Genomic DNA, 12,546 nt, shown 5'->3' with positions numbered 1-12,546 from the left:
TATCTCGGCAAAGGATAATTGCTCACTAACTTAGATTTAGACAGATTTGTGAACAATATTTGAGAGAAATAAGCCTTTTGGGTGCAAAGAAAAAGTCTTAAATCTTTGCGTTCAGCTCATGAAAAATGGGGGCATGCTTTTTTAATTTTGTTCAGTGTAAGTACAATCTTTTAGGTGTAAATATACAAAATGTCTCCATAACTCCATTCTCAATGTATGTGCACTGAATGTAGTAAATTGATCAAGTTATTCATTATTATTCAATATGTTTAAAGCAAAATTTCCTTCCAAACTTTTCCTTTACCAGTATCTTCTTTATATTTGCTGCATTTTGTGTGTATATATATATATATATATATATATATATATATATATATATATATATATATATATATATATATATATATAAATAAATGAAGTGACATGCAAATGACAGTGGCATCAACTGGATGTATATGAATTGTTTCAGTTATTTCTTAATGAGTATTTATTGCCCCCTTGTGGTGAGAATAGGCCAGTTTTTATGGGTGTAAAGACAAAGTTGAGCCCAAATAAATCCCCTATAAACAATAAGAAATTCAGTTTAAAATGGAGATTTGAGAAAATATGCTACAGAAAATAAATAATGTAGCCATAAATGCCTTAACACAGAGAGAACAGTAGGTGCGTCACTTATGGTATCATTTTATTTCTCAAATGTACTGTATACCGTCACAGTTTACAAGACAGTTTTAAATTTGAATACACAGCAAAATAAATTAATTTGATACAAAATTAAATTTGAGAAATAATAATAACAATAGTGTTATGGACTTGTTGCCCATCCTCATCTTTCTCTACTAACTTTAACTCCTCGAAGCTAAACTGTCTTTAAGTCAAGTTTTCCACCATATTTTACATTTAAAGAAGTCCAAAAATACATGAAAGACACATACAGGCTCAGGAAACGCAAAGACCGCTAATATTTCAAAACTGAGTGACCTCTTAGAAGTCATTTCTGCCTTCACATCTCATAAACTATGATTATTCCTGCTACTTTTTCAGTCAAAACATGTCAAAAATGTATTTCCAGACACAAGGAAGCAGCTGTTTGTAGAACTACATACAGCAATGAAGGTGTGTGTTGAAATATGTCCACACACACACTCACTCACTCACTCACTCACTCACGTATAATGCCTAGACATACAGAGAAGACATGTTCAATTACACAACAAATCCTGAACGACTACAAGTCTAAAACCGGGAGGAGAAAGCCACCATTGGTTACCGAGTTGATTGATAGTGCAGTTCTTGAACAGCCGTGTCAGATTGAAGCCAATCATGCTTGAAATCCCTTGTAATAAATACTGTCAGGTCAACCCGCGCGATAGTGACACTGTAATGAAAGTTAACCTGAACTTTGTTGGATTGCTGCATCAATAAATAATCAAGCAATAAATCAATAAATAGATCCATAAATAGTTACTCATGATTGTAACACTCTAATATACAGCATATTTCAAGGTTTATCTGTGATTACTTCTAGTATTTACATCAGCACAATATACAGTATAGAACAAACACACACACGCATGCACACACACTCTGCCTTGTACAAACACACACACACACACACACACACACACACACACACACACACACACACACTGATAACCCACAGTGACGTCTTTCCTGGATCAGTTCTGTCAATGTTTTACAGCTCAACACTCACATCTACAGTAATTCTTCAGAGTCATTCAGATCGTTTCTCAGACTTGTGCATGAAAAAGAATACGACTGCTGGCCTTGCCAATAGATTTGTGTGCATTGTGTTGTATTGCATACATTTAAACCATGGCTATTATATTGATTGGACATGTGTAGATCAGAAGGGGAGGAGTTCAATTAAAGGATCTTACAAGTTGTTTTGCATGTTTTAGCCTGACAAGTTATATACATGGAACTACTGCTCATTTTCCAAAAGATTACCATAAAAGGGTTTATACTGTTTCCTACCTTCCAGGCTGTCATTGATTTCAGCTCACCACATTTGTCAATTTATTGTTATTATTATAAGTTGAATCAGTTAGGAGCAGGCACTCTTACGACTGAATTATTGTCTCCTTATTTGGTCTTCTTTCTTGATGCATTCAGGACATCTGAGCTTTGAGAGACGGCTGCTGAAAAGCAACCTTTTTAACCCGAGAAATGGCCAAATTCACGTCATCTTTTTCTCGTGCCTTTCAATATGAGATCTTTTAAAAGTCCCTGCCTACAAAACTGAAATCAGTTTTAATTATCTATTGCAAGGTTGACGGAAAATTTAGATAATGGTAACTGAGAACCAATGGCTGCCTGGAGGTACGTATAAAGCAATTTCAATCCGTGCTATGTTTGCTATGGAAAATGTTTGCAACATATACATTTAAAAGGCTAAAACATGTCAAACTACCCAGTATGATCACTTAATATAATGCATGCATCTAACAGGAAGGAATACATGGCAAGGTATCAGAACAGGAATGGATTGTTGTTTTTGTTCAAGTTCTCACCCGACCCTCTGCCTGAGAGAAACTGGGGCTGGAAGGGGACTCCCCCGCCGCCCAGTGGAGTGGATCCTCCCAATTGAGCCACTCCTGCTTGGCGATATCCTCCATAGAAACTGGACTGACCCATTCCTGTTCCCAATAACAGGGGGTCTGCCAAAGGATTCCCCACCGGGAGTCCAGAATGCACCATTTCCACTCCTCCAAAGGGGGGGTTCACGTTAAGGCCCATTTGTGGACTCCCTCCCACAGAAACGGATTGTACCATTCCAGTTCCTGTGAACGGAGGAGCCACCTGAGGCATATTTGAGCTCATGGTATGAGACGGTAGCTGAAATAAGGGAGTTTCACTGGAAGGATTGGCAGCTCCAAAAGTGGGAGAAGGTGCACCGAAGGAGGGAGCAAGGGTGGAACCAAAAGGACTGCTGTATGATGTTTCAGGAAGGAACCCCCCTGCAACAGTCCCTGATCTGACCACGGGGCCAGATGCCATGCCCCTGGCTTTGAAAGCGCCTGGGAAATTAGGAGGAATAGGAAGATGGAGGGATGAGGGGGAGGAGGGAGGGATGTACAAGTATTCCAGCAAAGAGAAAATTCACCAAAGTAGAGAAGGGTGGAAAGAGTTAAAATGTCTGCTGGCTAATATACACTAGTCTCTATACTGGACTTCAATAGGTCACTAACACTCACACACAACAACATCTATACAGTTTACAGCCATGGGGCAGGGGTGGTTAGGCAAAACACATAGTCACAATACACTTTTCCATACAAACCTATTGATAAATATTAATTTGTCACTCATACTTTCTCTGTCATTCTCTCAGTCTTTCTCTCTGGACTACAGCTGAACAGTAGTGGCAAACATTTCACCAAGGAATTGTTGATTTATAATATTTCAGTGATTTTCCAGTCATTGAAGTTGACCATGCATCCGTTTGAATCAAGCGCACCACAAATAAATCCACATGAAGCTTCTGACTTTTTCAAAAATGGTATTGGTCACGCAGAGTAGAGCATTTTTCCTGTCCTTACCGATGGCTTGAGTCTGGGCAACGAGCTTGTTGGCGAGGGGGAGTTGTTTGGGTTTGGGGTTAGAAGAAAATAGATCATCCAGGTCAACAAGCGACGCCCCCGCAGAGCCCAGAAACGACGCAGTCTTTTTATGCAACTTCTCTTCCTGCGCCGTTTGTTTTCCTGCAATACAATAAAAGGTCCAACTCTACTCTAAAAGGTGTTTTCTTTTGGGGACAGGTCAGGGAGGAAGAGAGAGCAAAGCGGAAGAGAAGTTTAATTGATTAGGATTGTTAGCCAACTGCTGACTGATGGGAAGATGGGGGTGAAATGGAGAAAATGGAAGAAAACGGTCACACATGCAAATGACCATTAACCCTTGTGTTGTCGTTGGGTCAAATTTGACCCGTTTTCAAAGTTTTTCATATCAGAAATATGGGTTTACTTTAAGCAAATTGCCCAAAAATAACATGGATGCACATTATATGGTAGGGAACCCATACAACAATCTTTGTGGGTAAAATATACTCAATTTAAAGATTACTTCTATTGAATTGTGGGTGTTTTATTCAATTTGATATCATTTGATTTCAAAACAGTATCCTGACTAAACTCTGACCAGTCTGTAATTCACACAACATCCTAAGATCTTAACTATTAATCAAAATAATTCTAATTCTTTTTAAACGTTATTATATATAAATTAGGTTTAATGACCATGAATAAAAAAACAACAACACATTGATAAACGTGACAAATGTTGACGGAAAACATTCATGGTCGACGAGAAGACAACACAAGGGTTAAGTGTATAAAAGAAAAGCATAAATATTTCACACATAAACAAGCACAGATGCAGGCACACAAACAGTTAAGTTTTAGAGTCATTATTCTCAGCCGTTCACCAAGCAAACTGGCATAGACTTCTATTGATTCAGAACAAGCGTACATTTTGGCAGACTAAGCAGAAGATTTAGATGATTTAATCAGAGCGGAGTATTTCATTGCTGAATATAAAAAAGAGGCAATGAGGTTTTACTCTCGTCAATAATGGATGGATCACAGAAATAAGCATTCAGACAGAGTGTAAAGTGAAATGTACCTGTGTCATTGCTAGATGCGTTACTTGGAGCACCCCAAGGATCACTTTTTTTAGATGCACCATCTCCAAAGGGGTCACTGGATGGGGAGGAGTCTAAGGGTGGAGCAGGTGAACCCCACGCATCACCTGTGCTAACTAGAGCTGCAGCTAAACAGGGAAATAAAGCAAAAAAACTCAAACAGGACAAACCAATACTATACAGATAAGACATATACTTCAGTATAAGGGCTTTATTATATAGTGTAGTGATAAAACACTCTAAACATTACGTTCACTTATTCGATTTTGAAAAGAGTTTTAAACCATTTCACACAGCCTTCACCATGTTATATAAGTACTAGTATACGGGGGGAGATCATAACCTTCTTGCGATAACATGCCAAGTGGCTTGTATGTTTACATCTACGGTATTCAGCGTAGACATACTTGCGGACAGCTCAAAATGCAAACAGGTAACACGCCACTTGCTTAAAAAAGTCGGAGTGTATGTTTAAACAAAGTTATAATGTCATGTTGAACATTTACAGATAGCAGATGTCTGCTTCTGGTGCTCTTTAAAGTCTTACTCAGGGTCCTTGCCGTTTCACCAATAAAGTGTTAAACACAGCTGTTTTGAATGATACTTAATGGGAGGGCTACTACCTGAAATAAAATATTTGAATCATATGTTGTATTATCTCAGTCGTTTCAGATTCTTTACATGTTGAGCTGTCGTTTTTGTGTCAGTCAGAGTGAGTGCTCCTTGCTTTGACACTGCTCTCTGGCATACAATCATTACACTTTGTAAAGCCAGTCAATCCGCTCGGTGAAGAGTTCAGTGATAGATGATTCTGGTGACAGAGTGGTTGCTTCGTACACAATATATGACCATTTTGTTATCAATTGATCAAGTTGTGATGATACCTGAGAAAGCTAAAGAAGGCAATGGGATATGGAGGAAAAACTGGGAGAAAATGCAAAGTGAATCGAGAGAAGCATTTTTATGTTAGTTTCTTACCTGGGGTTCCCCATGGGTCACTGTCCAGGTTGGATGAATCTCCAAATGCATCAGAATGATCAATGGGTGAGGAGAGGTTCGTTCCATCCCCCCAGGGATCTCCGCTCTTTGTTTCCTTTGGAGCAGACGGCGGCCCCCAGGGATCTGACCCGGTGGCAGGTGGAGAACTAGCAGGGGCTCCCCACAAATCTGCACTGCCTTGGGGCGAGGTCACCGGAGGGGCATTGAAGGGATCCGAGGCATCAACTTCTGGTGGACTGGATGGCACTGTGAATGGGTCCTCTTTAGGGGGTGTTGTTGCTGCAGAAAAAGGGTCGTCTTTGGGTGGTGTTGTTGCTGCAGTAAAAGGGTCGTCTTTCTTAGGTTTGGATGGTGCAGCAAAAGGATCCTCTTTGGGTGGTGGTGTTGCTGCAGTAAAATGGTTGTCTTTGGGTGGTGTTGTTGCTGCAGTAAAAGGGTCATCTGTTGTAGGTTTGGATGGTGTGGAGAAAGGATCCACTTTGGGGGGTGTTGTTGCAGCAGTAAAAGGGTCATCTTGGGAAGGTTTAATGGGTGTAGAGAAAGGTTCTTCTTTAGGTGGTGTTGTGGAAGCACTGAAGGGATCATCTTTAGACGATGCTGGGGCTGAAAATGGGTCTTCCTTAGGGGGTGTTGAAGCTGGTGCAGTGAATGGATCATCTCTTGGGGTACTGAATGGGTCATCATTTGGGGCATTAAAAGGATCGCGCTTTGGAGCGTTGAAGGGATCATCCTTTGGGGCGTTGAAGGGATCATCCTTTGCTGCGTTGAAGGGATCATCCTTTGGCTGCGTTGAAGGGATCATCCTTTGGGGCGTTGAAGGGATCATCCTTTGGGGCGTTGAAGGGATCATCCTTTGGGGCGTTGAAGGGATCATCCTTTGGGGCGTTGAAGGGATCATCCTTTGGGGCGTTGAAGGGATCATCCTTTGGGGCGTTGAAGGGGTCATCCTTTGGGGCGTTGAAGGGGTCATCCTTTGGGGCGTTGAAGGGATCATCCTTTGGGGCGTTGAAGGGATCATCCTTTGGGGCGTTGAAGGGATCATCCTTTGGGGCGTTGAACGAATCATTGTTAGACAAACTGAAGGGATCTGGTTTATTTTGTGGTGCAGCAAATGGATCCTCCTTGTCTTTGGGTGCATTGAAGGGGTCTGAACTATCTTTTGGGGTGTTGAACGGGTCATCTTTTGGGGCTGCAAATGGATCTTCTTCATTCTTTGGAGCAGCAAATGAATTTTCAACCGTTTTTGCCGCTGAAAATGGATCTTCTTTAGTTTTAGCTGGAGCACCCCAAGGATCAGTGGTAGCCTTTGTGTCAGGTTTTGCTGATGTGCCCCATGGATCTGTGGCCTCTTTAGGTTCTTTCACCTCCTCCTCCTCCTCCTTCTTCTCTGCTTTTTCACCTCCCCAGGCACCCCCTTTTGCGTCATTGCCTTTCCCGGCATCCTCCCATTTCAGCTCCTCTTCACTCATTTTAGCCTAGGATATTACAATTGCAATATAAGAGAGGTTAACATAAAGACTTATTAAGGGCATCATTAGCGGTGTAACTAAACATGTACTGTTGTACTGATCAAACTGATTTGTGACATTTAGAATTAGTTTGCCAACAACTCCGTAATCTCATTTCGAATGCTCCATATTTGACTGAAACTTTTTCCTTCAACTTTGTGTAGAGTGTTGGTTTGTAGGTACTTTGTCAAAGGGCTGTTAATATAACTGTTGAGGCTATGGTTTGTGGTGTTGTTCTCGAATGCATTATATTACACTGTGTTCAGACTGTGTGTTCCCTTGCTAAAAGCTGACCACTGTACTGTATTTGCTATTTTACTTACCCTCCTCTCTGCGTCTTTCTTCTCCGCTTCCTGTTTAAGACGCTCCTCTTTGCGGGCAGCGAAGGAAGCAGCCAAGTCAGCCACTGAGGGTATGTTGTCTAAGGATGGAAGCCCTGAGGTCCCGGGAACGTAGACTGGCTTGTAGTTAGGATCCGTGACGGCATCCGTGGATGAGGCTGGTTAGAAGGGGTGGAAAACAGACTGAATGAGATTTGTGTGAGAGACAGACAAGTAAAGAGAATTATACTAAAACAGTTCAAACAATGGGCATTTAGCAGAAGGGCTCACCAGCAGAACCTTTGGAAGTCTTCTCTCTGGTCTTGAGGGCAAAGTCTCTCTCCTCCTTTAGTTTCTCATCATCCTCCATAAGAACAAGGACAACTTTGGCCTTCTCTCTCACATTTCCACCCTGGAACAGATATGCTTAGATTAGACTTTGATTTGACTATGGGACTTTGTGCAGAATTATATCTAAGGCTTAAAAAAACCCAAATGGTACAAGTCTAAGCTTAAAAGTGACAAACATGGTTATTCTGGAAAGCTTTTGAAACAAAGGGAGTCTTACATTTGTTGAGACACCAAACTTGAATCTCAATCTGTTTTCATTCTTTAAGTGTAAACTTAGTCTAGGGGTTAAAAGGTGTATGATGATATGATATTACAGTACCAATAATGGATAACTTAATGCATTGCATGCAACCTTTAAATAGATACTTAAAGAGTCACCTGATCTTTGCCATCTTTTTCTACAAAGCGATACTCTGTGAGGGCTTTGACGATGTAGATGTTGTCTTTCATTTTCAGGAGCACACGATCGTCCCCGGTCTTTAACAGGTACTCCAGCAGTGTCAGGGACTGGGATTTACAAAAAAAAGCATGACAATAAACAAACATGTAACAAAAATGAATATCACTGAATGTAAATAAGCTGATTGCAACAGCTTCCATATAGGTGTGGAAGGATAACAAAGGATAAAACAACAAACACAAAACTAAAATCTGTGTAAAATCACAGATTTGGTAGGAAATGATAAACAATATGCAAAAGCTTTAAAAAAAATGCAATGCTAGTTGTCGACACTAGTGTAGCTGATGTGAAAATACAAAGGCACATATGTGCTGCAGTTTATGTTCTTATTACAGATCAGATAAATAAATCATATCATTGAATGTAATGGAATAGAGAGTGCTTTCACTTAATGGCAATGCATTTTAGTTGAGGTAGAACTGTTAAAACAACAACAATGCAAGGTTAAGATTTGAATCTTTTAAACTATGGGTATCCCTGTCCATGTAGTAGGGCTATGAAGTTAATCTAATTTTAATTGTGATTATGATTTTGGCTCCTAAAGATCATAAAAACATAGTGATCGAGAAGACTGATTATTTTGCACATTATGTTTTGCGAGTAAATTCTTATTTTGTCTTGTAGTTCAAAGGGAAATGTTGATCATGTTGGTCATGGCTATTGTTTTTAAAAAAGAAAGCTAATGATGATTCTTTGTGTGACCTTATCTGCCTGAATTAAATAATGTGATAAAACATCCATCTGAGAGAACACACAGGGGCCTGGTGCTACAGACCCATCAGCATTTACAAATAATGGCTGTATTTTAAAATGTCCTGTTTCTATAAATACAGTGAAATTAAGGTTGACCTAACAGCTTTAATATTGACTGCATGAATGAAATGCTTTTAACTTCAGTCTTGGTACATAATACATTTATTGTGCCTTGTTATTACCTTGTGAATGTGTCTCCAGTTCTTGTCGTCTTTAAGGCGCTTCCAGAGCATTGTCATGATCTCGTTGCAGGCCACCACATGTAGGTCAGATCAGACAGGTCTGCCATCTGAGTGCTGGATGGGCCCCACGGGTCATTAGACGTCGCCTCTCTCACCTACAAAAGAAGCAAAGCAATAACACAGTGTAAATTGTAATTTCCCCAAAGGGGCTCAATAAGGAGCACAAATAAGTATAAATTAAAAATTAAATAAAGCAAGAAAATTTCAAAGTGTAAGGTTGCGACCATCCAAAGGTCAGATACAAGCTTGTAACAATAAAGGCTCAAATTACAAATTGTGGGACCGCTTACGGTGTAGCAACCCATCCTTGCAGTCATCTCATTTTAACAAAATGATAAATAATCTGTTCGGCAGGCTATTACAGATAATGTTTCATCAGATCAGCATATTCGCCAGAAACATTCCCATATGTTCCTGATTATAAAATCGTTTAGGTTATTTAAGACGGTCAGGATTCAAGATAATGGCTCACTGTGACTGAAAGAGAACTGTAGGTTTACTGCTGACATACTTTAAATTAATGGCTTGCTCTATTGACTTTGGACCTCTTTAACTCAACTGTCCCTTGGGTAGGTACATCCTTTCAAACTCATATTGTAAAGACAACAAATGGTTTAAAACCCCAGAGCTGTATTAAATATCACATATAATGTTGAATAAGAGCATAAAATGATGCACAATACATTAAAATGGATATTAACAACTGCCCTCTGGTGCTAGGAGCTTAAGTTTAAAACATGTCATCCCTATCTCTCTCGGCTCTTTAATTTCTCTTATCAAATAAAGCAAAAACGTTCTAAAATTGCATCTTGGACTAGAACTAAAGAACAAAATGAGAAAAATGTTTTTCCTGCTGTAGGGAAAATGTAGCTCATTTATAACCGAAAATAAGGCAGTTCACTTAGTTTTTCCATGCCCTGGAATCCAGTTATTTTACCTTGACCTCAGCTCGGGAGTAGTTCTGGACCAGGTTCTTCAGCTGTCTGCGGAGCATAGAGGACGTCATGGTGTCTGGGGGGGGAGGGGGTGGGAATCAAACCACCGGGATCTGGTTCAGAAATAAACTTGTGAACAACATTGCGTGCATACAGAGTCAGCAGCACAGAGAACAGCACACAAACAAGAGATTCTGACACACAAATAAATAAAAAAAAAACACAACACAACACACATACACTTTTAAAAGTGTGTCAAAGATGTATTTTATGTTGCTTGATGCTGGTCTAGTGAGCGTACATCCTGCTGCTCTGTCTTCCCCCTGACTGCATTGACTGTCTCAGGCTGTCCGAAACAGATCCTACAGCTGCAGGGAGGAACCAGTCAACATAAATACAAGCTGACGAATGGGTTGGCACTGAGTGGGACAACGGCAAGCTTTCCTTTATGAATGTGTGACTGCGAAGCTACACTAAAGGAGTGGTTACACCCGCTGTATGTGACAGCTCGTGACAGTTCATCATAATCACTGCCACAAAACACAGATCCTCATCGAAGTTAGCTACAAGTGGCTAAGCTACAAGCTAGTAGCTTCCAGCATCCTGGTGGAGAAAATATGAGCGAAAACCTCCTTTATAGTGCACATGGGTGAGCAGTCTAAGCCCTATGAACTGTGAGTCGACGTGCTTTGCAAGTGAGGATTCCACTTCGTGTTTTCAGGACCTCGGAGAGACGACTGAGGACGGACAGCTGCCGTCAATATGGCTAACGGTCATACGATGGTGTCAAGCCAGCTGAATTGAGCTTAATATTAGACTGCAGCGATAAAAAATGAAGGGTCTTATTTCGAGAAACTGCCACTGCTTTGAGTTCAATACCTCACCAACTGGCCGCGCGTCCTTTTGTACATTAATTATAAATATTTGCAGCAAAAATAAAAGACTAACCCTGAGTAGTTCTTCAGGAATCTTCGAGGATACGACGCTACGACGGCTTCCGCTTCCGCAGTTTTCAGCACCTGCAAGTCCACGCCCCCTCACGATATTTGTTATTATTTTTTCTCAGTAAAATACACAATTTTGTAACCTGCTCTGCATCTTTGACCTGAATTTTTTTTTTTTAAATTGCGGAAATTCGAATTTTACTATAAAAATAAAAATGTTCAGCAGTTCACGAGCGTAAAGTGCTATTTGTGAGGCATTTCAACCATAGACTGGCTTCACATAGGCCTATTTTAACGTTCTATTAAATATTTAATTAAAATTAAAAAAACATACAAACACACACACATACACACACACACAGACACACACACACACACACACACACACTCACAACACATACGACCCCCCAGAACCGAATAAATGAGTCACAACCACAACTCCCACATCAAAACAGTTGAGTCAAGATGGCGGCCGAGGGCGAGTACGAGTCGATCCTGGCATGAAACCCGATGTCAACGTTGATCGCATCCCACCGCGAGCTTCTAACCGCGCATACAGGTAAAGAAATACCTCCGGGCGTCTACGGCGCTGTAAATCTATGGTTTTAACGGTGTGTTTGGTGTCGCTCGCTGCGGACATTTCACTTCCACCGCTCGCTGCCACAACATGCTTCCACATCATGAATAGGGGCTTTATGCTGTAATTATGAGAGCGGAGATGAAATGAAATGTGTTTCTAGTTGTAAATATGGTCACGGTTTGAATCGTGGCTGGTTCTTTGCCGCTTTGTTGTTCAGACCGGTAGAGCTGTCACAGATGGGACGGGCTATTTCTCATTTCGCCGGGTCGATGCTGGCGATGTGCCAGGACAATCCCACTCTTTGATGACAACTTGGATGCCCCTTTACACAGGGACACTATTGATTTGTGGAAAAACCGCGGTTCAAGTTTTTTCTGCGAATTTGGCTCGAGTTCGTTAATATAGATTTGAACTTTATGCTCGATATGCAAGCACATTGAGACAGTAAAACTTTCTGGGTGGGCGTGCAGGGAGATAATACCAAACAGTCACATTCATACAGCCAAATGACCACCAGCAACCTCACATATTTTGTCTATGTAATTGTTTTATTATGTGTCCTTGTTTGTGACAGTACTTTGCTTTACTGTTTATGCCTTGTAATATGTTTATGTATGTTCTGATAAAGTTCCCTTGACCTTTTGGAATTAAAATAGCCTCACATCATTACGTACTCTCACCATACTGAGATTTGCATGGTTTATTTCAGTTAGACTAATAGTGGTTTGATTCACACTGAGAGATGATTTTTATGGAAAGTACCCCATGCCAATCTCTTTTCGATCCTTTTA

The 12,546-nt window shown here is 40.5% G+C and overlaps 2 protein-coding genes across 2 annotated transcripts; both read right to left on the bottom strand.

Moving 5' to 3' along the window:
* Positions 1 to 2,430: 2,430 nt before the first annotated feature.
* LOC116676948 (nuclear pore complex protein DDB_G0274915-like) lies at positions 2,431 to 6,415 on the bottom strand. The gene is made up of 5 exons (XM_032507724.1): positions 6,370 to 6,415; positions 5,642 to 6,298; positions 4,645 to 4,791; positions 3,564 to 3,725; positions 2,431 to 3,041 (listed from the first exon to the last, which is right to left on the bottom strand). Exons 1-5 carry the CDS (start codon positions 6,413 to 6,415, stop codon positions 2,494 to 2,496), a joined length of 1,560 nt encoding a protein of 519 aa, XP_032363615.1. The 3' UTR covers positions 2,431 to 2,493.
* LOC116676951 (epsin-1-like) lies at positions 6,319 to 10,302 on the bottom strand. Its single transcript, XM_032507726.1, is given in 7 exon segments — positions 6,319 to 7,137; positions 7,494 to 7,669; positions 7,782 to 7,902; positions 8,220 to 8,348; positions 9,237 to 9,316; positions 9,319 to 9,391; positions 10,234 to 10,302. Coding segments are annotated over 7 exon segments (1,350 nt in total). The 3' UTR covers positions 6,319 to 6,435.
* Positions 10,303 to 12,546: the final 2,244 nt, after the last annotated feature.

Source organism: Etheostoma spectabile, unplaced genomic scaffold (genome assembly GCF_008692095.1).
Source record: "Etheostoma spectabile isolate EspeVRDwgs_2016 unplaced genomic scaffold, UIUC_Espe_1.0 scaffold00004077, whole genome shotgun sequence".
NCBI lineage: Eukaryota > Metazoa > Chordata > Actinopteri > Perciformes > Percidae > Etheostoma > Etheostoma spectabile.
This window is presented reverse-complemented; position numbering and strand designations above follow the sequence as displayed.

Excerpts from the sequence above, each read along its gene's own strand:
- LOC116676948 (XM_032507724.1), bottom strand. The coding sequence starts at position 6,415 with ATGATCCCTTCAACGCCCCAAAGGATGATCCCTTCAACGCTCCAAA. Across the intron at positions 4,792-5,641 it reads TGACCCATGGGGAACCCCAG|CTGCAGCTCTAGTTAGCACA; the intron begins GTAAGAAACTAA and ends TTCCCTGTTTAG. Across the intron at positions 3,042-3,563 it reads TGCCCAGACTCAAGCCATCG|GCGCTTTCAAAGCCAGGGGC; the intron begins GTAAGGACAGGA and ends CTAATTTCCCAG.